The sequence below is a fragment of the Nylanderia fulva genome, unplaced genomic scaffold (assembly GCF_048542155.1).
Source record: "Nylanderia fulva isolate GAGA-0341 unplaced genomic scaffold, ASM4854215v1 Scaffold53, whole genome shotgun sequence".
NCBI lineage: Eukaryota > Metazoa > Arthropoda > Insecta > Hymenoptera > Formicidae > Nylanderia > Nylanderia fulva.
The window spans coordinates 361,554-386,641 of NW_028190621.1; the positions used below are offsets into that span (position 1 = coordinate 361,554).

At 29.8% G+C, this 25,088-nt stretch overlaps 6 protein-coding genes across 17 annotated transcripts in view; 2 read left to right on the forward strand and 4 right to left on the reverse strand.

Annotated features, from left to right (window-relative positions):
* The window catches only part of Sulf1 (Extracellular sulfatase Sulf1), a 175,378-nt gene extending 163,454 nt beyond the window's left edge, over nt 1-11,924 (forward strand). For 6 of the 7 annotated variants that reach the window (XM_085487313.1, XM_085487314.1, XM_085487312.1 and 3 more), the window contains 10 exons: nt 1,016-1,311; nt 4,342-4,683; nt 5,047-5,197; nt 5,286-5,547; nt 5,643-5,819; nt 6,600-7,485; nt 7,969-8,373; nt 8,459-8,650; nt 8,755-8,842; nt 9,422-11,924. In XM_085487313.1, coding sequence (XP_085343439.1) covers nt 1,016-1,311; nt 4,342-4,683; nt 5,047-5,197; nt 5,286-5,547; nt 5,643-5,819; nt 6,600-7,485; nt 7,969-8,373; nt 8,459-8,650; nt 8,755-8,842; nt 9,422-9,515 — 2,893 coding nt within the window. In that variant the 3' untranslated portion in view covers nt 9,516-11,924. The remainder of the gene's footprint in view (nt 1-1,015; nt 1,312-4,341; nt 4,684-5,046; nt 5,198-5,285; nt 5,548-5,642; nt 5,820-6,599; nt 7,486-7,968; nt 8,374-8,458; nt 8,651-8,754; nt 8,843-9,421) is intronic. The other variant, XM_085487318.1, reaches the window with a different exon arrangement.
* LOC114930742 (uncharacterized) lies at nt 11,255-12,342 on the reverse strand. 2 transcript variants are annotated; one of them, XM_029302585.2, is made up of 4 exons: nt 12,206-12,342; nt 12,046-12,114; nt 11,681-11,939; nt 11,255-11,608 (listed from the first exon to the last, which is right to left on the reverse strand). In XM_029302585.2, exons 1-4 carry the CDS (start codon nt 12,254-12,256, stop codon nt 11,421-11,423), a joined length of 567 nt encoding a protein of 188 aa, XP_029158418.1. In that variant the 5' UTR covers nt 12,257-12,342; the 3' UTR covers nt 11,255-11,420. The 2 variants fall into 2 exon arrangements, with proteins under 2 accessions (XP_029158418.1, XP_029158421.1); XM_029302588.2 differs by having other exon boundaries at nt 12,050-12,114; nt 12,206-12,270.
* Nucleotides 12,343-14,018: 1,676 nt separating this feature from the next.
* Nucleotides 14,019-17,436, reverse strand: LOC114930741 (uncharacterized). 2 transcript variants are annotated; one of them, XM_029302584.2, is made up of 9 exons: nt 16,942-17,436; nt 16,791-16,859; nt 16,222-16,486; nt 15,870-16,160; nt 15,602-15,802; nt 15,280-15,480; nt 14,956-15,156; nt 14,628-14,825; nt 14,019-14,506 (listed from the first exon to the last, which is right to left on the reverse strand). In XM_029302584.2, exons 1-9 carry the CDS (start codon nt 17,173-17,175, stop codon nt 14,472-14,474), a joined length of 1,695 nt encoding a protein of 564 aa, XP_029158417.1. In that variant the 5' UTR covers nt 17,176-17,436; the 3' UTR covers nt 14,019-14,471. The 2 variants fall into 2 exon arrangements, with proteins under 2 accessions (XP_029158417.1, XP_029158415.1); XM_029302582.2 differs by having other exon boundaries at nt 14,947-15,156.
* Nucleotides 17,437-18,351: 915 nt separating this feature from the next.
* Nucleotides 18,352-19,922, reverse strand: LOC114933313 (ATP synthase subunit s, mitochondrial). Of its 2 annotated transcripts, none has more exons than XM_029305827.2 (5): nt 19,840-19,922; nt 19,551-19,639; nt 19,254-19,459; nt 18,805-18,967; nt 18,352-18,622 (listed from the first exon to the last, which is right to left on the reverse strand). In XM_029305827.2, the coding sequence occupies exons 1-5, from the start codon at nt 19,849-19,851 to the stop codon at nt 18,514-18,516; spliced, it is 579 nt and encodes a 192-aa protein (XP_029161660.2). In that variant the 5' UTR covers nt 19,852-19,922; the 3' UTR covers nt 18,352-18,513. The 2 variants fall into 2 exon arrangements, with proteins under 2 accessions (XP_029161660.2, XP_029161659.2); XM_029305826.2 differs by lacking the exon at nt 19,840-19,922 and adding an exon at nt 19,715-19,817.
* A 109-nt stretch (nt 19,923-20,031) lies between these two features.
* Nucleotides 20,032-25,088, forward strand: part of Su(var)3-3 (lysine-specific histone demethylase Su(var)3-3) — a 175,712-nt gene continuing 170,655 nt past the window's right edge. The window contains exons 1-10 of the mRNA XM_029303168.2: nt 20,032-20,092; nt 22,245-22,322; nt 22,874-23,096; nt 23,173-23,324; nt 23,391-23,552; nt 23,723-23,839; nt 23,933-24,109; nt 24,333-24,596; nt 24,717-24,854; nt 24,959-25,032. Coding sequence (XP_029159001.1) covers nt 22,299-22,322; nt 22,874-23,096; nt 23,173-23,324; nt 23,391-23,552; nt 23,723-23,839; nt 23,933-24,109; nt 24,333-24,596; nt 24,717-24,854; nt 24,959-25,032 — 1,331 coding nt within the window. The 5' untranslated portion in view covers nt 20,032-20,092; nt 22,245-22,298. The remainder of the gene's footprint in view (nt 20,093-22,244; nt 22,323-22,873; nt 23,097-23,172; nt 23,325-23,390; nt 23,553-23,722; nt 23,840-23,932; nt 24,110-24,332; nt 24,597-24,716; nt 24,855-24,958; nt 25,033-25,088) is intronic.
* On the reverse strand, nt 20,836-22,159 carry LOC114931204 (thialysine N-epsilon-acetyltransferase-like). Of its 3 annotated transcripts, none has more exons than XM_029303169.2 (5): nt 21,977-22,159; nt 21,588-21,683; nt 21,477-21,528; nt 21,184-21,386; nt 20,836-21,126 (listed from the first exon to the last, which is right to left on the reverse strand). In XM_029303169.2, the coding sequence occupies exons 1-5, from the start codon at nt 21,986-21,988 to the stop codon at nt 20,956-20,958; spliced, it is 534 nt and encodes a 177-aa protein (XP_029159002.2). In that variant the 5' UTR covers nt 21,989-22,159; the 3' UTR covers nt 20,836-20,955. The 3 variants fall into 3 exon arrangements, with proteins under 3 accessions (XP_029159002.2, XP_029159004.2, XP_029159003.2); XM_029303171.2 differs by having other exon boundaries at nt 21,923-22,159; XM_029303170.2 differs by having other exon boundaries at nt 21,588-21,702; nt 21,923-22,159.

Consider the following 25,088-nt stretch of genomic DNA (forward strand, 5'->3'; position numbering starts at 1 on the left):
ATTGAGAAAAAAAATTGTGTTGAAAAGAGGAAAGTCTATAATTGTTAATGGATATATAAATAAAATGTATACCAGTTTATTTTATTGATAAAAACTAATGAAAAAAGTGTTAATAATTGTATAAATTAATGATAATATTTTCAACAGTTCCAAATTTAATAGCAGCTATTAAAAAAATCGTTAATAACATTAAAGATGACATGTTAATAAAACTTTTTACGAGTTTTCGTAAAAGAACAGAATTTTGTACAAATTCAAACACAGTTGAAAAATTTCTGTTGAATTTAACAGAAGTTCCAAACGATACACCGAAATTTTTGTGTTAATTTAATATAATATGGATATGTTAAATGGAGACACGAATATTGTGTTAATATTTTAGCACTAAATAAATGCAAAACTTCAAATAATTTAAAATAAATTTTGTATAAAATTAACATACTTTTAATGTAAAAATTAACAAAAAATATGTTAATTTTAGATTTTATCATCTTCACTTATATTATAAAATAGAAAATCAACATTTTTCTGTAAATTTTAACAGATAAATCCTGTCACTGATAAAGCAGAACATATTTATTGTGTAAAATTAAAAATAGATGCACATTGTGTTATTTTTATTTTTTTTTTTTTAGTTTCTTTAATAATTCTACATTTGAGTTCAATTAACAGAACAGTAATATGTTAAATTAACACATGAATGTGTTAAATATTTAACACAAAAATTTTCACGGGGACCGTTTTTAACAAGTAATAAACACAAATTTTTCTACTGTGAATGGTGCACATTTCGCAAATATTTATCATTATACATATGTAATTATTAGCTCTTTTTCATTGTCTTTTATCAATCAAATAAACTGGTATACAAATAACATTATACTTAAAAAATGCATGCAGCTGATTAATTTCCTATATGGGATAGCCTGTATTACGCGAATAAGCGTAATCGTAATATCTGAAGCTTCTATGTGCCATCGCGTTCCTCGTTTCTAAATGAGGGTCCTTGTTGCAGTGGCAAGCACGGCAGAAGATTGAAGTTCAAGTGGCCCGATACATTCCTGATCGAGTCCTCTGGTCGCCGTGAGACTCCGGAATCCATCGCAGAGTCGAGGGCGCGGGAAGCCAAGAGGCAAAACGCTACTCAAGCTAAGCAGTCATCGAGCTCGACACTTCCGGAAGAGAACGACGATATCCCCGATGCGGATGCGGATGCGGAAACGGAGCATCGATTTACGGAGAGCGACATCGGAAGCGATCAGGATATATCGGACGATGAGGACCTCGAAGATTCCATTATCGACGAGACAAGTCAGTCATTTGCTATTATAATATCAGAATTTTTATTTCGTTCAGAAGTTTTTTGGGGAAATTTTGTCGCGATGTAAATTGTATACAAATTTTTATACACGAGCGTTCGAATTAAACCGAAATTTTAAGAATTATATACAATTGTATAATTCTTCAAATCTCGGTTTAATTTGAACGCTCTTGTGTATAGAAATTTTTATATAATTTACATCGCGACAATATATTTCCAAAAAAATAAACTTTCGAACGAAATAAAAATTCTTTTAAAATTATATAATATAACAATTTTTAAATTATAATTCATATCTTTTATTCCTTATAATAATTCTTTATCTTTCAAATTATAATTCTTGTAAAATTTTCTTTTAAAATTCTTAAAATCTTGAAATATGTGTGTAAAATACCTACATTATATTTGGAGATTTAAAAAAATTTTTTAATATAAGAATTATAATTTAAAAGCTAAAAATAATAATTATATAAAAGATAAGAATAAAAAAGATGAAAATTATTATATGTAAGATAAAAATGAAAGAAAAGAATTAAGAATTTATATATATGCACATGCAAATGATTAATCAATATTAATTTATAAAGTTATTACACTCGACGAATTATTGAAATTTATGAGATTGTACAGATTTATATAATTCATTTCATTGTGAATTATTCCAATATTAAAATCGATTAATGGAAATGAGCCATTTAGTGGTTGACATCAAGCAATTCCTCTTTTTTATTATTCAAAAAATTTAATCAAAATGTGCTAATTCTATATAAATGGACATTTTAATCGATTCATGTGTTCCTGTTTAAAGCATATAAGAAGAGTTCAAGATCAGAATCAGATTTGCTTGAACACTAACAATAAGTCAATTATATTAATTATAATTAATATTGATATTAATAAATTATTGAGCTATAATAATAATTATATAATATAATTAATATTAATATTGATATTAATTATATAATTAATACTTACTATAAAATAATAATTTAAAATAATAAATGTCACGCATATCTCCAACGATGATTTACGATGTAATGATTTTCATCAGTTCTCTTATCATTCTAAAATATCTTTGATATAGTCGCATAATCGGATTTCAGTTCATGACAGTAAATAAATCGATTTCAAAAAAATGTGGCTAGATCCATCGATTCGATTCGAGGGCAAAAACTCTCGAAACGCATTACAAGAGTTGCCGTTACAGCCAGCTGCTGTAATATTCCGTATATTACGTGTACAAGCGTGGAAGAACGAGTTCTCTCCCTGATATGGATTAGTATTAGCATAAATACCCGGTTCCTGGGATTGACAGGACGCATCCTACGTCCTGTTATACATCTTTCGAGATTATCGGCCACTTTGTCACCGGGATATTTTCGATAAAAGAAGACCCGGTGTCTCCAAAAGCGATGCAAATACACAGGAATGCGTGTGCCTCGCGAGAGAAGATCTTTTCTCAAACTCGTGTAAGGGATACAACTCTTGGTTGAGTTATCGCAGCGAAGAGGTGGTCTTACAAGCGGGTCTTCAGTTTCTTTTTAGGGATTCTTGCACAGAAACACACGACGTTCAAGTTCTAATCCTACTTTATTGCCGTCCACGAATAGTACTTATATATATATAAAAGCGCAATTTATTTTCTCACTCTCGACAGAGTTCGCAATAATAACGTCGGACAATTCTTCTTTATCGTCGCGGACGTAAAAAGCTTCAACCAAACTGAGTTTCATTGCTCTAATATCGCGTCATCTTTAATTTTACAATTGTCTGCGTCCATTTAAATTTTCGTGTTAATAGCTGTAATATGTTTCATATGTCATAAATGTCTCGCGATCAAAAATCCGTTTTATTCTGGGACCACTTCGGCCAAATTTCTTTCCTCTGTGAATGACATCTTGCATATCTTGCATTCAAAAGTGGAAACTTTTTACAAAAGAAGAATCGTGCATATTTAAATTTCTCTGATAATATGTTACATATTTTTTATGCTGATATATATTTTTATGCTGCGAAAATTATTGGCGTCATAAATTTCTTTTCTATAAATTCGCGGACACATGTATGTCAAAGAGAGAAATTAATTAGAAAAGGATATGTATTTTCCCAAGTTTGGATTTGCATTTCGATAATAAAGTGCATACCAGAATTAATTTTATAAAAAAATTTCTTATAAATATAATCTTTCTTCATTTTTTTATTAGAATTAATTTTATTAAAATTGTTTCCCATAAATATTTTTGTTGCCTAAATTAACTTTACAAAATACCTTTATCACTTTAAATTCCTTAATTTATTAAAATATTATAAATTCGTGGACATGTTGATGAGAGAAATTAATTAGAAAATTATTTCTACTCGTATTCTTTCAAGTTTAAATATCCGCGAATTTATTGAACAAAAATTATGAAGCTAATTCTGGCAGCATAAAAAATTGTCTCAAATATTTTTATGCTGCAAAAATTGTTGGCTTCATAAATTTCTTTTCAATAAATTCGCGGACACATGTATGTCAAAGAGAGAAATTAATTAGAAAAAGATATATGTATTTTTCCAAGTTTGGATTTGCATTTCGATAATAAAGTGCATACCAGAATTAATTTTATAAAAAAATTTCTTATAAATATTTTGCTGTAAGAATGTCTTTATTAATTTAAGTACCTTAAGTTATTAAAATAAATTCGTGGACATGCGTTGATGAGAGAAATTAATTAGAAAATTATTTCTACGCGTATTCTTTCAAGTTTAGATATACAGATCCGCGAATTTATTTGAAAGAAAATGAAACTAATTTTTGCAGCATAAACATTTATTTTATATTTTTGTAAATCAATTTTATAAAACTTGTCTCAAATAAATATTTTATTCTGCGAAAATTAGTTTCACAATTTTCTTGTAAATAAATTCGCAGATGTCCATTAAATTATAATTTGAATTAATTCAATTATAATTTAAATGCTTTAATCGAAAAGATCCTTCATTACAAAATCACGTATTTATTTGTACCCTGAATCTTCCAGGTTCGGATCCGCATCTCGACAACAGGGTGCACTCGCCCTTCGCGACGAAGCACGAACGTCTCGCGGCGGAGTGCTCGCGACCGGAAGCGCAGGCCGACTGTCTTCCGGGACAGAAGTGGCGATGCGAAAGGGACGGACACCGGTGGCGACGACACAAGTGCAGATACGCGGTGCCTACGCCGCAGAGGGTGTCCTCCAAGAAGTGCGCTTGTTTCACACCCCACGGAGTGGTCTACACGAGGCTCGAATCCAACGATTATGACGGGCAGAGATACAGCCCCCCTAGGGATCATCGACTTGCGGATCCTTATGATGACGCGAGAGGATATGTCAGCAAGCGCGGTGAATATTTCTTAGCTGTGACAATCCTATATAAGTTTATATATTTTATCGTTGATAAGAAAATAAAGGAACCAGTACAGATAAATTCCTCAAGAAAATTTTAAATGTTTAAAGTCAATTTCATTTTTAATATTTAAAAAAATTAATTAATACAATATTTATTATATATATATTATGTATAAATTATATTATTAATATTGATAATAATAATATTAATATTAATATAATAATATAATATTTATATTCTAATATTTATTATATATAAATTAATATAATATAATATTAATACAATATAATAATATTAATAAAATTAATTATTAATTGTTATAAAATTATTTGTGTAAAATGATCATTTGACAATAGGCAAGCGAGAAGTGTCAGACGAGGAGTTTTTCGATTATTTCAACTTGGAGGACGACCGGGACAGGCGTGCGATCGACGAGGAAGATGACGAGAACTTCCTCCAGGAGTTGGATATGTTGGCACAGGAAGTGTACGAGACTGCACGAGCCAGGTATGAAGATGATATCACATCAGATATCGCGACGTTGGCGTAAATTTATTACGAAATGGATGATATGCACGCGTGATTTGCATTTCAGAGATGGCAATGAAATAAGAAACATGGACGTTCGTGACGATGAAAGCAACCGGCAAGATAAACCCGTCCTCGACTACCTGGATTACGGCTACACTATGGACGACTTTGATCTCACCTTGGATAAGGTGATTAAAGGCCGTCTAAATGTGGACGACGTCGTGAAGAGGCACCGGAGAGTACGAAGGAGCGTCACGAAGAAGGATCCTATAGAGCACGTCACCAAGATCATGGAGAGCATAGAGGAAGAATTGGATGACCTGAAGGTAAGATTTGGTATCAAGGAATCTCTCTCACAGTACAGCTATTTCGCGTATCGTCGCGCGATAAAAAGGCCGATTTGCAATCTTCTTATCAATAGCAAACTCAAGTTCGTCACTCATCCGAGATAGAGAAGTCGCCAAAATGTCTGGTTTTGCCGGAAGGCGGCGTGAATTGCACCGAAGCCGTGTACCAGGATCCTAACGAATGGCGGATATCGAGACGAGAGATCGAGCAACAAATCCGGGAGATGCGAATGCAACTAGAAACGTTGAAGGTAAATTAGTACTGATTAATTAATTAATTAATATTCTATTAATAATTAATATACATTTAATATTTAATATATTTATGTAATATATATATATATATATATATATATATATATTTAGTATATATTTTTAAAAAATATATATATGTATATAATAAGTATGTAATTATTAATTTTTTAAATGTATAGGGTGTCCCATAGGAAATTGCTGAAACTAATCAGCTGTCATTTTTTAATGTATGCAGTTATTGAGAAAACAAAAATTGTATTAGATAGAGGAAAGTCTGCAGTTTTTAATGGATATAAATAAAATATTTGTATAATAGTTTATTTTATTGATAAAAAGTAATGAAAAAAGTGCTAATAATTACATAAAATAAACTAATGATAAATATTTTCAACAGTGCCAGATTTAATAGCAGCTATTAAAAGGATCATCAATAATATTAAAAATGGCATGTTAGAAAAAGTTTTTACGAGTTTTCGTAAAAGAACAGAATTTTGTACCAATTCAAATGGTGTGCACTTCGAAAATATTTATCATTAGTTTACACATGTAATTATTAGCACTTTTTTCATTACTTTTTTTCAATAAAATAAACTGATATTATACAAACATTTTATTTATATCCATTAAAAACTGCAGACTTTCCTCTGTCGACACAATTTTGGTTTTCTCAATAACTGTATGCATTAAAAAATGACAGCTGATTAGTTTCAGCAATTTTCTATGGGACACCTTGTATATATAATAATAATTAATTGTGCTAATAAACATCTTCGCAGGAGATTCGCCGGCACTTGATGATCAAACGACCCCAGTTCGCGGAAAATGAGGAGAAGCTCGCCGACGCTGAAGAAAGCCTCGATTCGCACAAGATTCATCATCATCCGCCGAAGCCTCACGCGAGTCGTCATCATAAGAAACACGACAAAGCTGCTCACACCACCACGGATCGCGACGCAACTACGGAGTCCATTGCTAAGATCGGTACAACCCTAAGTAACGAGAGGGTGTCGTTGACGACGATTGAAGGGAAGCTGGATAAGTACGATACAACTCCCTTGGAGGCCTTCACCGCCGAAACTTTCGTCGAAACGTCAACGACGACGCTCAAACCGAAGAAGACGACCCGTCGTCACAGGACGAAGGAAACGTCCGCGAACAGGACGGAAGTTGAAGAGGACAAGACGCAGAGACGCAGAAAAGTGCATCATCATCATCGTAAAAATAACACGCTGCTGACCAATAGTGTTCACGACGATATTCCTCACGCGAACACAACCGATATCAGCGACGTGGCGTCGTCTACAACCGCTCAAGATCCTGCAATGACTCGCGAGGCACGAAGATACACGACTGTTCCTACTACGGTCGATGTATTCAGGACCAGCAGCGACTTCAATCAAGATCGCACCACGGAATCAATCGCGATTACCGAATCGGGAACGACCGGGACTTCGATGTACACGACGGAAAACATTCCGCGAACCAGCTCCTTCGTCGGGAAAGGCTCGAGTTCTAATCGACCTCGAAATACATCCCTGACACAGACTACCACGCCACTGCCGAGAAAGTATTCCAAGATACCAAGAAATAGAACAGGAACTCTGGGACCAGCTAGGATAGACGTCACCATTCTCGAAGCTCCCGAGAGGAAACATAAACATAGTAAAGATTGCGAATAAAAAAAATACTTCAGGGTGTATACTTAAGAAATACTCAAGAGATACTTACAATTAGAAATAAATTCCTTGAGGATTCCATGATTTTCCAGGTACTTTTGTTCAAAATTCCTGATAAGTTAAAGTATTTTAAATAATATTTAGAATACAATTTTAGTTTATTTGTTATACATAATTTTTTAACATAAATAAAGTATTTTTTTAATATAATAATGTAATATAGTATTATATTATAATAAAATATATTTCGATATATACTTTCTATAAAATTTTATTATATTTTTTAGTTATATTTGTTAAAACTATATTTTAAAATCAAATCATGATAATTCCAGGATTTTATAAAGTAGAACAAAATTCCCTGAGAATTCCAGGTTTTTCCAAAGAGTATACACCCTGTATTTATGATCTTTCTGCTAGCTTCAACTTCATCTTTGATTTGTTTCTCATCGTACCATTTTTAATCCAGGTATCGCAACCATCAACAACAATAACAGCCGGTTACCGTTGATGAACAATAATCCATCGGAGGCACGACACAGCTGTTACTGCGCGCCGGACACGAAGAAGGACGAGAAGGATCTAGCGAGGGAGGAGAGACGCAGATTGAAGGAGGAGCGTTTGAAGAAGAAGGAGCGGAAGCTGAGGAAGAAAGCCAAGATGGAGAAGGAATGTCTGACAGAGAGAATGAACTGCTTCGAGCATGATAACGATCACTGGCGAACCGCGCCTCTGTGGACCGCGGGACCATTCTGCTTTTGCATGAACGCCAACAACAACACGTACTCCTGCATACGTACCATCAACGCGACGCACAATTTCCTTTACTGCGAGTTCACGACTGGACTGGTGACGTATTACAATCTAAGAATCGGTGGGTATACCTGAAAAAAGTCTTCGGACGCGACAGCTCGAGGGATGAGAGACGAGACTGAAGATATATGTCTTCATTTCCTCAGATCCGTTCGAACAGTGGAACAGAGTGTCGTCTCTGACATCTTCCGAAAGATCGTATCTGCACGATCAACTGGAGCATTTAAAGGGATGCAAGGGAACGTGGGACTGTACGATCGGCAGCGCTAAAGAGGCCGTGCCACAGTTGCAACAACATCAACGATATAGCGCGAAGAGAAAATATAACGATGCGTTCGGTACGTTTTCGTGAAACATATTTATACGTCATATATTTAGAATGTAGAACGTAAGAGTTCAGCTATCAAAATTTGACGAACTTTTATCATAATTATTTTAACAGAAGATGTATTTGCACCTTCGACATTACAAATTATACGCGAAAGCGAACTCGGCGGCCCACTGAATAAAAGACGGAAGAAGTTGAATAAGTAAGAGATATAATTTTTAATTTTTTTCTCAGAACAATTTAAGGCTTCTGGGCCCTTGTCGACCATGTTGGAATTGTGACGTCAGAGACGAGAAAGTATACGATAAACATTTTTACGTGTCGTTTTTAGATAAAAGAATATTTCGATAAAACATCACTTTAGATGACTTTAACACTTTTAAAATTTTTTGAAAATTATCTTTTTTTCTTTTTATAATCAAGCAATAACTGTGATACGAGGCTTGATCTGTAAATAGTCTTGCACATGGATACTCATTTTGCACGACAAAGTCTGATATCACAATTATTTTACGATTGTTGATTTACTGTCAAGGGGAAAAATATTTTTCGGATTTTAAAAATGTGCTAAATCCATTTAAAGTTGTGTTTCATCAAAAGATCTTTTTTATCTGAAAACGACACGTAAAAATTTTCAGCGTATATTTTCTAATCTCTGACGTCACGCTCTAACATGGCTGCGGTTAGTACTAGGAGCCTTAATTTAAATATGTTTGTGTATTTAATATGTAATATATATATATATTTTTTTTTTTATTTTTTTATTTTTTTTTAATTTTAGTTGGAACAGGCGCAATAGAAGATGGCAAAATAACTGGCGACATCATCAAGAGACAATGAATCCCCGACGTCATAGTAATAGACATCAATATTGATCGATATACCTTTTTTTCTTATATATACGCTTCAACAACCGCGTGAAAAATGCCTTAGGTATATACATTTGATTTCGCGATGCATTTAGTAGCCTAATTTATTTAGTGATAAATATAACAAAGACACCATGGTGATATTTAAATTAATCTTTCGATCCTGCATATTAGATGTTCATCATCCACATCATAGCATGTTTTCAATGTAATATTTTGTGGCAACTATTGCATTTAGCTATAGGAATTTTACGTACACCACAGGTGTGGAGCATACTTTTAAATTTATAGATATGCGAATTTTATATTATTAAAATTACAATTAAAGACATATAGAGACATTTCTATTTTATTTCTTACTATTTATGAAAAATTATTTTATCTTTTTGAAAGTTTCTTTAGAAATATTTAATAAGCAAATAAAAATATAGGGAAGTAAAAAAACTTGTCTAATCATATTTCGAAATTTTCGAGATATACGTGACATGTGTGTAATTGCATTTCTTCGTAAATTAATTAAATACTATTACTATTTTCCCCAGTGTGACATATAAACGTATCGACATAAACTAATGACAAAATATACATCTTTCGAAAATTTTCTAATTGCGATACTGGAATCAGCTGTGTAATAAAAGACTGTGAACGCACAACGAAAAAGAGTGACTCGATCTTTTCTTGCCAATTGTATGATCTACAAATATTATTATTTGCATAATAATCGGAAGAATTTATCCAATGCTGCCAATTTAATTTTTAAACTCTCCTCTATATTGCCTTCATATAAAATATTGTATATGAAAATACAGATGCTCTTAAAAATGCACTGCCAAAAATTTATCAAGTATTGATATTAATTATATATATTGATAAATATTGATTTTTAAGACCAAGAAAGATATCTAAACTTTTTAAGTTGAATGTTTTTCAAGATCACATGAAAATTGTAAATATCATTGTACGTAATTACATAAAATTTTTATTTGGAATTTCTATTTTAATTATATATATTTATCAGCCATTTTATATTGCTTTAATAAATGCACAGCTATTTTAGCAGTAGAATAAATAATTATTAGCAATGTACAATATTAGGAAAAATAGAATGCTGGAATGGGGGGAAGGGGGGTTAACAGAATTACTAGATAACATTGATTAAAAAAGAAAAAAAATATAGTACACATATGTGTATTTCAACATATATATTATATTTCTGATTAAAACATAAGTTTTTGGTAATTTAATTTGTTAATTAATTTGTCTTCGTATTTCGCGAACTTTTTAATGATATAATTATACAACATTTTATGATCATTTAATTTATTGTTTAAGATATTCTTATTGTAATATTACATAAAGACTTGACATCTTATGTAGCAATAGCAATTAATTTTCTAATCAGCATTCTATCTTTCCTAATAAAACTCTGTATCGTATATTAAACTGTTATTCATTTATTTTCATCGAAACAAATGTAATAGGAGGAAACAATGTATTCAAATCATCTAGAATGTAGAAAATAAACTTTAGATAATAAATTTTGTCTCTGTGGTATAAAATACTACATTTCTCTCTTTGACCAAAGAGAGAAGAGACACATTAAACTAAAATGATTATTTAGTTACCACAGGAAATCATATATACATGTGTATGTATATAGGCAATGAAAAATAGACAAATAATTTATGTTTTCAAATTGTAGGATTGAAATCATAGGATGTTGAACAAATTGATGGAAGAAATAATTCGACAAATATTTTTTTGTATTTTGTATGCATTAAATTCTGTAATAAAATGTTACTTTTCAGAAAATTAACAAATTTATATTAATTAAAGCACAGCATAGCTTCCTATCATCCTTTCGTTAAATATTATATGGAGGATAACAAATTTATGAATCATTCAAGAAACTTAAAAATCAAGTGGATCATCTAATTCACTGCAAGTTTCAAAAATGTTAGCAACGTTGTTGTAATCCTCGTTAGGTTTTGTATTATCCTGCATATTGCATTTATCATCAATATTGGAGTTATGGTTAAAGTTTGTGGTACGTAATCCCTCTGTCTCATTGTCAACATCCTCACTTTCAGAATCAACATCTAAATATTATTCAAAACTAAAAACTGAATCATTATTTATATTATTATTATTATTATATTAAAATTTCTTACTTGATGTTACATTGATGGCTGCATTATTGAACACCAAATCTTCCACATCTTCGAAACCTTCTATCTCTGACGATCTAATACATGTTGTCCATTTATTCTCACCAGCGCTGTCACAGTCAGATTCTCCAGAAATGTTTGCAAATGTATCACAAGCACCGTCATCTGGTCCAGAAGGTGTAAAAAATGTATCATTTGCTTTCATAGCATTCAATTGTTGAACCTGAAGACGACAATCTCGTCCAGATCCTTGAAAATATATCTAGAAGTAAAGATGAAATTTAATCATAAAATATATTAAAAGTTATTATTAATGATTAATGAGCCATTGTCATAATTAATATCATTAATGATGTTTCAATATGTACTTGCTTTACGGATTGCTTTGCATTGCACACCTTGCAGTTCCATTTGGGTGCTTTTTTAACTATATGCACCTGTAAAAAGTAAAAATACAAAAATATAAGAAGATAAAGAGTAAAGTTATAGCAAATGGTAATATTAATTATTTTTTTATTTTTTGCTTACTTGATACATTTTGCAAGAATAACAACACAAAATATTCATTTCTTGCGGCATCGTTAAACACAAAAACCTCTTCAAATTTGAAAACAAATCGTGAGAGAGAATTGTGCAACTTTAAATCTCTAACAAGTGTAGCCAACATACAAGATGCAAAAAATAAAAAATGTATATATGGAGAGTGGACTTTTTACGAATAAACCTATGATGATGTAATAAGATGTCTTATTACATCATGTGAATAAACCTATTATAATCTTATAATTATGATAATAAATTAATATTTGATTTCGCGATGCATTTAGTACCCTATAATTTATTTAATGATTAATAACAAGACTATGATAATATTTAAATTAATCTCTTGAACCTAAAAAATGTATATACGGAGAGTGGACCTTTTACGAATAAACCTATGATGATGTAATAAGATGTCTTATTACATCATGTGAATAAACTTATTATAATCATATAATTATGATAATAAATTAATATTTGATTTCGCGATGCATTTAGTACCCTATAATTTATTTAATGATTAATAACAAGACTATGATAATATTTAAATTAATCTCTTGAACCTGCATATTAGATAGATCTTCGAAATTTTACATTATTAGAATTACAATTAAAGATGATTCTATTTTATTTCTTATTTATGAATAATTATTTTATCTTTTTAAAAATTTTTTTGAGAAATTTTATTTATGGAATCAGCTGTGTAATAGAAGACTTGAACGCACAACGAAAAAGATCGAGTAACTCGATCTTTTCTTGCCAATAATAATTGTCTGATCTACACGAATATTATTATTTGCATAATAATCGGAAGAATTTATCCAATGTGCTGTGTGGCAATTTAATTTTTAACTCTCATCTACATTGCCAAAATATATGAAAATGAAAATACAGATATGCTATTAAAAATGCTCTGCCAAAAAATTTAATCAAGTATTATATTAATTATATATATTGATAAATATTGATTTTGAGACCAAGAAAAATCTAAACTTTTTAGAATTTTTTTCAAGATCACGTGAAAATTGTAAATATTGTATGTACATAATTATATAGAATTTTTATTTTAATTTTATATATTTATCAGCCATTATTGCTTTAAAATGAATGCACAACTGTTTCATCAGTAGAATAAATATAATTATAATTAGCAATGTACAATATTAGTAAAATTAGAATGCTGATATGTTTAAAAGAAAGAATTACTAGATAACATTTATTGAGACAAAAAAATAATATATGTAATACATATATGTGTATTTTAACATATATATTATATTTCTTAAAAACGAGTTTTTTAATGTCTTTTTATTTCACCAGCTTTTTGATGATATAATTATGCAACATTTTATGATCATTTAGTTTATTATCTAAGATATTCTTATTGTAATATTATATAGACTTGAAATCCTATGTAGCAATAGCAATTAATTTCTAATCAGCATTTTATCTTTCCTGACAAAATTCTTATCAAAACAAATATAATAGGAGGAAACAATGTATTCAAATAATCTAGAATGTAGAAAATGAACTTTTTGTGTCTTTGGTATGAAATACTACATTTCTTTCTTTGATCAAGGAGAGAAGAGATATTAAACTAAAATGATATATACACACACACACACACATATTTATATATATATATATATATATATAAATCATTTTAGTTTAATATCTCTTCTCTCCTTGATCAAAGAGAAAAATGTAGTATTTTATACCACAGAAACAAAGTTTATTTTCTACATTCTAGATTATTAATAGGATTGATATCATAGGATGTTGAACAAATTGATGGAAGAAATAATTCGACAAATTTTTTGTTGTATTTTGTATGCATTAAATTCTATAATAAAATATTACTTTTTAGAAAATTAACATTTATATTAATGCACAGTACAGTTTCCTATTATCTTTCCATTCAATATTATATAAAAGATCAGAAATATAAATCACAATTTATAACTTCATCTATTAAATTCTCACATGTAATGGGAGTCAGATAAACAATATTGATGATAGACGCAATATCCAGGATAACACTGAACCTATCAAGGTTTCATCAACATCCTCACTTTCAGAGATAGTATCACTAACATCCTCACCTTCAGAGCTAGTATCACCATCATCCTCACTTTCAGAGCTAATATTACTAACATCCTCATCTTCAAAGCTAGTATCACCATCATCCTCACTTTCAGAGCTAATATTACTAACATCCTCATCTTCAAAGCTAGTATCACCATCATCCTCACTTTCAGAGGAATCTAGTATCATCAGAGCTAGTATCACCTAAAAAAACGTTCAAAACTAAAAACTGAATCTTTATTTATATTATTATATGAAAATTTCTTTATTTTCTAATTTTTGAACATATCTTCTATATATTTGAGATCTTCTATCTTTAACTCACCTAACTTCTTCATTGTATCAGTGAAACAAATAAAACTGTCAAACTCGAAAGGATCAATGTTATCCAGCATATTGCGTCCATCATCAATATTGGAATTACGGTTAAAGCTTGTGGTACATAATCCCTCTGTCTCATTGCCAACATCCTTACTTTCACAGCTAGTATCACCATCATCCTCACTTTCAAAGCTAGTATCAACTAAAAAAACGTTCAAAACTAAAAACTGAATCTTTATTTATATTATTATATGAAAATTTCTTTATTTTCTAATTATCAAACATATCTTCCATATATTTGAGATCTTCTATCTTTAACTCACATAACTCACATAACTCCTTCAATGTATCAGACAAAGAAATAGGAATGTAGTGTAACGTGAAAGAATCAATGTTATCCAGCATATTGCGTCCATCATCAATATTGAAATTATGGTTACAGCTTGTGGTACGTAATCCCTCTGTCTCATTGCCAACATCTTTACTTTCACAGCTAGTATCACCATCATCCTCACTTTCAGAGTTAGTATCAGCTAAAAAAACGTTCAAAACTAAAAACTGAATCTTTATTTATATTATTATATGTGAAAATTTCTTTATTTTCTAATTATTGAACATATCTTCCATATATTTGAGATCTTCTATCTTTAACTCACATAACTCCTTCAATGTATCAGGCAAAGAAATAGGACTGTGGTCTAACTCGAAAGGATCAATGTTATCCAGCATATTACGTCCATCATCAATATTGAAATTATGGTTACAGCTTGTGGTACGTAATCCCTCTGTCTCATTGCCAACATCTTTACTTTCACAGCTAGTATCACCATCATCCTCACTTTCAGAGTTAGTATCAGCTAAAAAAACGTTCAAAACTAAAAACTGAATCTTTATTTATATTATTATATGAAAATTTCTTTATTTTCTAATTATCAAACATATCTTCCATATATTTGAGATCTTCTATCTTTAACTCACATAACTCCTTCAATGTATCAGTGAAACAAATAAGATTGTGGTGTAACTCTAAAGGATCAATGTTAACCAGCATATTGCGTCCATCATCAATATTGAAATTATGGTTACAGCTTGTGGTACGTAATCCCTCTGTCTCATTGCCAACATCTTTACTTTCACAGCTAGTATCATTAACATCCTCACTTTCAGAGTTAGTATCAGCTAAAAAAACGTTAAAAACTAAAAACTGAATCTTTATTTATATTATTATTATATAAAAATTTCTTACTTGATGTTCTCAATTCTTGCCTATATAATAAATCCTCAATTCTAATGGAAGTGAGATAAGCAATAGTGTTGTTAAACTTGTAAGGTTTAGTGTTATTCAGCATATTGCATTCATCATCAATATTGGAATTACGGTTAAAGCTTGTGGTACGTAATCCTTCTGTCTCATAGCCACCATTCTTACTTTCACAGCTAGTATCACCATCATCCTCACTTTCAGAGCTAGTATCACTAACATCCTCACCTTCCGAGCTAGTATCACCATCATCCTCATTTTCAGAGCTAGTATCAGCTAAAAAAAACGTTTAAAACTAAAAACTGAATCTTTATATTATTATATGAAAATTTCTTACTTGATGTTGTATTGTTGGCTTCATTATTACTCATCAAATTTTCCACATCTTTGAGATCTTCTATCTTTGGCAATGTAAGAAATTCCCATAGATATTTGCTCTTAGCACCACTGTTATTGCCAGATTCTTTATAATAGTTTACAAATGGATTATAAGTAGCACCAATGGCATCTCGTCGAGAAGGTATAGAAACTGTATGATCTGCTCCTTTATTAAGTTTTTGAATCAGGTAACGACAATTTGATCGAGGTCCTTGAAAACATATCTAGAAATAAAAATGAAATTTAATCATAAAATATATTGAAAATTATTATGAATACTTAATAAGCAATTAATTATTATTATAATTATTATCATTAATGTTTAACCCCTTAACTGTGAGTGACGCACATATGCGCAGAAAAAAGTCGTGCCATTTTTGTCTCATGACGCATATGTGCGCATTTGAATAAAAACATGTTTATACTTCATCGATTCGATTGTAAATAAATCAATGAAAATTTTTTTCCAAGACAAAAATGGCACGAAAAGCTTATTTTCGCCTCACTGCTAAGGGGTTAAATATGTACCTGCTTTACAGAGCTCTTTACATGGCACACCTGGCAAGTCCATTTGGATAAATTTTTATTTATATGCACCTGTAAGAATGCAAAAATATAAGATAAAGAATAAAGTTATAGTAAATATTAATATTAATCATTTTTTATATTTTTTGCTTACTTGATACATTTTGCAGGAATCACAACGTAAAACGATCATTTTTTGCGACAATTTTATTTGTTGCGGCAATCTGGTTCTTGTTCGCAACAATTCTCTTTCTTGCGACTCTTTCTTCAATAAAGACGGAGCTAACCCGAGCTCGTGTGGGCTCAACCTACGTGTTCTTTTAGGTTCTGGACGAGCAACGCGTAACTTTAACGACGATATCACCGGTGACGATATTGTCCAGCTCATCTTTCTCTCTGATTGAATATAAATCTGTTGAAACTTGAAAACAAAATTATAACAGAGCACGGACGTCTTCTTCTTGTTTATCGTTTGTAACTGAATTCCTTTAACGTCTTCTTTTTCTGATATTGCTGCTTGAGCGTGAGTTTCTATCAATGGTTTGGAGTTTGGAAAGAACGTGGACGCACCGGATGCAAACTTAGGAAACAAAGGTTTCTCCCTGTAAGAAATATTTCCTTCTTCCGTTGTCCTTTACAATCAAATCTCTAACAAGTGCAGCCAATATACAAGAGTTACGCATGCCTGTATGCAACATAAAAAAACTGAATACATGGAGAGTGGACTTTTTACGAACAAACTTCTATTATAGTTATAATCATAATTATGATAATAAATTAATCAGGGTTGTAACAAGTTACTTGTAACGAAGTTACAGTTACAGTTACTTTTTTTCGGTAACTATAACTTAACTTCGTTACTTTTCTCCATCTGTAACTGTAACTGTAACTTAGTTACATTTTTTTAGTAACTAGTAACTATTTTAATAGTTACTTTATTAGTTACTTTTTTTGGAAACATGCGCTAAAAGTATTGTTTAACAGTAGCATATGGATCTTCATATGATTTAATCTTTTACCTAAAATTTTCATTTTGTGTACATAAAATAATATAACACATAATTAAGATCGACCAATTACAGTCAAATATTTAAAAAAATTCTTAAAGGTAATAATTGATCGATTTGCTTGCGACTTTGCGATTACCATTTAGTAATTTACTATAACTATTTTTACTGTTGTATATAAAGGTCATTCATACATTGATGTTAATTGCAAAGTCGCAAGCAAATCGATCAATATTACATTCAAGAAATTTTTTTAAATACTTGACTGTAATTGTGCATAAAATGTAAGCTCCTTATATTTAAAACAATGTATAATTATTTTTAAAAAGTAACTGAAAAGTAACGACTCGTTAGTAACTGTAACTGTAACGAGTTATTTTTTAAAATTGGTAACTTGTAACTGTAACTAGTTACTTTTTCAATGAAATAACTGTAACTGTAACTAGTTACTTTTACAAAGTAACTTTCCCAACCCTGATATTATTATATTATATATATATATATATATATATTTATATATATATGCAGAGGAAAACTAAATATTTATTGAAACCAAATTTAAAGAGAAATCTTATATTGCTTTAAATAAAGTATATAATATTACATTAATAATGTCTCAAAAAATATATACATATTTAATATAAGAACTGTATTAATATAAGAACTATATTATTTTATAAAGATAATATTAAAACTTTTAAATTGATGTTTCATATAATTTATTTCAATTCTATTGCGCAATCTGGCAAAGCTTCTGCAAGTTCTTTCCTAAGCAAAGCTTTATCCTCCAAATATGGCATCCCAGCAAGCTTTAAAGTCTTCAGGTTTCTGTAAAATACAAAAACAAAACTTTATATTTGAAAACTGAATATTTTTATAATTTGAAAATGTTACGAAAAAATAGCCATAATATCATATATCTTATTAACAATTCAAATAACAAACTGATATCATTAAACGTCAAAATGATGTACATTTGCTATCTGGGAATATAATTATGAAATACATACTTTAGATTTTTCAAACTACGCACTCCTTGATCAGTTATACTCTTACAATCTCTAATTTCAAGTGTTGTCAAGGTATCCTTCACTGCTGATAACAATGGCAGAGCATGAACATATAAGTAAATACATTTTACAAATTTCATCTCATCAATATACCTGCAACCAACTAAATTTCTATCAGTAGAGTAAAAATATTATAAAAATATTGTAGGAATAAATATTGCATAATTACATATATACTATTTGACAATTAATTTACAATAAGTGAATAAATGAGTCGAGCATACAGTTTATATTTTGTAATATCAAATATTAAAATACTACATAAGCTGTTCTATATATTAAAAATCTTAAAAGTCTATTAAAATATTGTTTTAAACAATATCAAATATATTATCATTGTTAAAGATCCTTTCTCAGGATATTTCATTGCAAATAATTAAATTTGATACCAAAATGTGGAAATCCAACATGAGTTACTCCAGAGTCGGTAGCATCTACAGCTTGAATGTAATATTGACTTTTTTCCGATGATAAACTATTATAATCTTTCAAATATTGTGTAACATTTTTCCATCTGACACTTGCACCATTCCTTAAAAGCCATTCAGCACATGCACGATCTGGACCAACTGATCGGATTCTTTCTTGATCAACTCTTAAAATTATTACTTATTATTAGCTTAAAAATGATGTATAAGCAAGTAATTTCACATAATACTCCAATATAATAATTTACATATAAATACCTGTTAAATATTACTGTTAACCAATAAAAAAATCCTCTATCAGGTACTTTTTTGCAATGATTTATGGTAACTGACATTCTATTTAATATCTGTAACATTCATATAACATTTACTTACAATATAAAGAATAATTGAGAAAAATAAATCCATATATTTGCACACACATATATTGCCTTTTCATTCATGCAATTGTTTTTAAAAAGTTAAAATAAAGTATAAAAATTAAAAATTTTCACATAATCTGCATAAAAGATATAAAAAAAATAATAAATAGCAACAAATATCATACATGTAATGCCATTGTTTATGTTTATTATTTCGACACTGTGCAATCAGCTGATCACAACAAGGGAATCTTTGCTTCACCCTAATTGGTCAATAAAATGTTGCTCTGTGATAACATATATTTGAACGCACTTCGGACAAGGCAGATCGAATTAGGTTGCCTAGACTGCTTTTCTATAACTGTGCATGCGCGTCACTGACGCGGAAGAATCGCGCGGGAGAACGGTCGAGAAACAGTCCAGAGTCACGAAAATAATGTGAGTATATTTAATATAAAGATTTAACTTTTGAATTTTTCATATTTACCGTTCATATTTTGTATATTTCGAAGCATAGAAATTGAATTAATCTCTCAATGCACTTTAATTTCTTGATAAACTTATTTGTTTAATCATTGCGCCCGACATTACGGTTGCGTGGAGTTCACTTGATGAAACTGTCGCACGTTTGATAGTTTTCTTTATATTTTTAATATAAATTGCCTTATAATTACGCAATATTTATTCTCGGGCACTACATTTCTCGGTGAGAACTCGCAAATAAAAAAAATATATATATATATATATATCGGGAATACTGAAAAAATATTGAAAATATATCATTAAGTGTATCAGAAATGTCGAGAAAAATATCGTGACTGTTAAGAAAAATATTAGGTTGCAGTCTTATTATGCATAAACATAATATAAATAACAAATACAATACAATTTTATCGATATAATATACGCTTGCGACAGTTTTGTCAAGAAAACTCCGCGCGACCGTAGCTTGAAATTATTGTCTACAAATAAGCATATAGCATCGAAAATATTGAGAAAAGTCATCAAATATGCCGAGAAAAGATAATCGGACAATCCTATAATATATATTATTTAAATGAATTTCAATAAATGTTCGTCTATTTCAAGAATGTGTAAATTTTAATGATATATCCATTAAATACTCGTGAATTATGTATACAAAATTTTTCATTAAAATTATAACAAGAATTTAAGGCATATTTGAGGTACATAAGATATTTATTCATATATTTAATATCACAAATGATTGATTATTATATAAATATATATTCTTTATATCTTAATTATATACTAATTTTTAGAATATTTTGATTTTATTCCTATTCAGAATCAGATGCTAATCTTTTTAAATCTGTGTCAGAGAAATTATAAAAATGCCACTGTTCTTCAGAAGTTAGATCATTAGCTCCAAGTATTTTGTAAAACTCTCGTGCTGGATTCCACTTGAGAACCATAAAATTCAACTTGCTGCAATTATTCTCCACTGCTTCCTGCAAAGATTTTGCAATCAGATTCATGTCGCATATCTAATTCTAGATTAAACATACTTTTGCGACAGCTTTCAGAAGCTTGGTGCCAACATGTTTTCCTCGGAACTCTGGTGTCACATAAATATCCTCCAGATACATAGCTTTTCCACGCCATGTAGAATAAATATAATAAAAGATAGTATAACCAATAACCTTCTCATTGGATGTTGCCACATTGCAGAGAAATAATGGTTGCCCATCGAAGCCATCTCTTTCTAAAGCTAAATATATATATATATTTTTTTTTCATGATATAGAGTCATTTTTAGACAATTTATGTAACGTAACATACAAATGTATATAAATCTCACTTTTATAATCAATTTTTGGTCCATCAGGCATCTTCTCATAGTCTGCTAATTCCTGTAAAACAATATCTTTTATGTTATCTAAAATATTTCTTTGTTATCAGTAAAATTTACCTGTATAAGTGTCCTGATAGTTTGGCAATCTTCGCGTCTAGCTCTCCGTATAATTATTTCAGTCATCATTAAGTAATGTGATAGATTCTCTGGCTTCTAAAATATTATATAATCACTGTAAATATTTTAAAAATATTAAAAATATGTAACATAAAGGAATAAATCTGACAATATATAAATTATATGTATATAATATATATATATACACATAATTTATATACCTATATATATATATATATATTATATTGTACATAAAATATATAATCACTATAAATATTTTAAAAATATTAAAAATATGTAGCATAAATATATATATATAAAATTATTGTACGTACAATTTATACATATATTATCACGTGAGTCTTCAGCTATAACGAGTTGTTACTTACATATCTATACATAATTTACATTGTACAAGTGTAATTATATATGATGTGTAAGTCCTTATCTTTTATCATTTATTTTTTATAAATAAGGTGCTCGAGTTATTAACGATTGGTCACGTCAATATTTTCCGTCTTTCTGTCAAAGTGCACTCCTGTGCTTCTCTGTCGCAAGAGGGCTCGCGCAATCGCGAGGGTCGCATTTTAGGTTAACATTTGTATGTGCCGGCTGTTTCAAGCATCAAAACAAACTCGAGAAATTTTTACATTCTAGCGATCGCTCCTGACGCCTTTAAATCGACGTACAAGTTGAAATAATTGAGACAACATGAGCCGCAGGAAAAGAGCGAAGGTGCGTGCTTTTATTTCTTTCAGATTCATTATGATAATGTTTTGTATATTTGTGCTTACGAATGTCGATATCAATCAACGTAACGATAAGATTGTGATGCTGTCATTTTTCGCGATCATGTGTTATTATTCTTTTACTATTGCGATAATAAATCAGACGAATAAATTTTCTTTGCAATTTTTTATGATTTTTTGCAAATTTTCTTTTCTTCATGCTAGGGAGGCTATGTTTTGATTGTGTATATGTTCAGATTTTTATCTGGTTATTATTTTATCATTCTACAAAGCATTATTTAAATCTTTTCTTTAAAAAAGATCTTTCTTTATTTATATAAAATTTTTATAATATCTCTAATTTTATAATACAGCTATATTTTGTATATATCTTGTGCGAGAAAATATATCTAATTATTAGCTAGAGTACATAGAATTGAAAAAAAAAAAAAAAAAATAAATAAAATTAGAAGATGAGAATGCTTCGAAATTTTTAATACTTTTTATATTTATATGCAGTTATTAATATTGATTTTATACAAGAAAATATAATTATAGGTGGAGTACAGAGAAATGGAGGAAAAATATAATCAGTTGGAAGATGAGAATGCCTCGGATACATCAGAGAAATCTAAAACTGGTCTTGTAACGCCAGAGAAGAAAGTTTCCACTGAAGTGAAAAAAGAATCTGAATCTACGGTGCCTGCACCTGTACCTTCCGCTTCAAAAAGTGAAGTCAAAGAGGAAGATGAGCAAGACAGTGATCATGAAGATCCACATGGTATTTTTCTTTTTATAAAAAAGTTATTTAAATTTTACAGTGTTGATGCAAACAATTAATTTTGTTTTTACATTAGTGAAGGAATTATTGAATGGCTTGGAAGGTGCAGCCTTTCAAAGTCGCCTTCCATTTGACAAATTGACATCTACCGAAGCTGCATGTTTTCCTGATGTTTCTGGTGGACCACCGCAAACACAGAAAGTCTTCCTACACATCAGGAACAGACTTGTAAGTATGTAAATTATAAGCTATGAAATTTTGTTATTCCTTTTCTAATTTGATCTTATATTTTAGTTACAAATATGGTTGGAAAATCCTAAACAACAATTGATCATCGAGAGTGCATTACCACAAGTTGAGCCACCTTATAATAGCGACACTGTGCTTACTCGTAGGATTCATGCCTTTTTAGAACGACATGGTTTTATAAACTTTGGAATCTTTAAACGCATAAAGGTAATTTAATAAACATATAAATTACATTATTATTTTGAACAGATTAATGCCATGTATTTATTTCATTTTAATACTAGATTAATATTATAATTTTATTATATTATATATATAGACATTAGTTGTTACTAAAAAAATTAATAATTATTAATATTTATATTTGCTTGTTGCAGTCCTTACCGACCAAAAAATTAGGTAAAGTCATTGTAATCGGTGCTGGTATTGCTGGGTTAGCTGCAGCTCAGCAGATGCAACAATTTGGCTTAGAAGTAATTGTCTTGGAAGCTAGAGTAAGTTGTCAATTAACTATTTCATTTTATTTTAACTTATCTTTAGCTTTGTATAAATTAATTTTTCCTAAACTATTATTAATTTCTGTTTAGGATCGTGTTGGTGGTCGAATCGCTACATTTCGTAAATCAAATTATATTGCGGATTTGGGAGCTATGGTGGTCACAGGTTTAGGTGGAAATCCTGTAACGACGCTTAGTAAACAAATTAATATGGAACTACATAAAATTCGACAAAAGTGTCCATTGTATGAAAGCGATGGTCAAACGGTATGTTTAAAATATTTTATTAAAATAATTCAATATACATATAATATATATCTCATTTTTATTACTATTATATATTATAAAATATAATGCAGTTATTATTATAACTGTTTTAACAACAAGAAAATTAAAGATTTTCCTATATTATTGTACTATTAATATGTACATAAATATATACTAATTATATATCAAAGTATAAATAAAATATGTATTATATTTGTTGCAGGTTCCAAAAGATAAAGATGAAATGGTTGAAAGAGAGTTTAATAGATTACTGGAAGCCACCTCTTATCTTTCGCATCAACTAGATTTTAATTATGTAAACAGTGCAGGATCTGGAGGACAAAGCGGTAATACACGTCCAGTGTCTTTGGGTCAAGCATTAGAATGGGTAATACGTTTGCAAGAACAAGGTGTAAAACAACGCCAAGTAGCGCATTTGCGCTCTGTACTCTCCTTGCAAGGACGATTAGTTACTAATCAACACAGAGTATGTACAATTAAACATTTTTTAATTAAATACATATTTTTAATGTGTACACACGAGATAATATAATAAATTGCATGAAATGTATGAAATTATATGATTAAATTGTAATTTATTTTGTAGATGATTTCCATTATGGATCGTTTGGTGGAACTGAATAAACAATACAAAGAAATGACGGAAAGTAAATTACAAACTCGAGATATAACGCAAGAGTTTGTGCTCCGATCCAAGTTACGCGATCTCCATAATGCTTGCAAGGTGCATAATTTAATGATGAATTTTTAAATCAAAGTTATAGATAATATATATTATTTTTTTTACGATAAGTAATAATATATTCTTATTTTGTATTCTTACTTTAGGAATGGGATCAGTTATCAGATCAACAAAAGGAAATCGAAGCAAAGCTGCAAGAATTGGAGGCTTCACCACCAAGGTAAATTTATTATATTCTATATTTAAATTAAAAATCTATAATCTAAATTATACTTT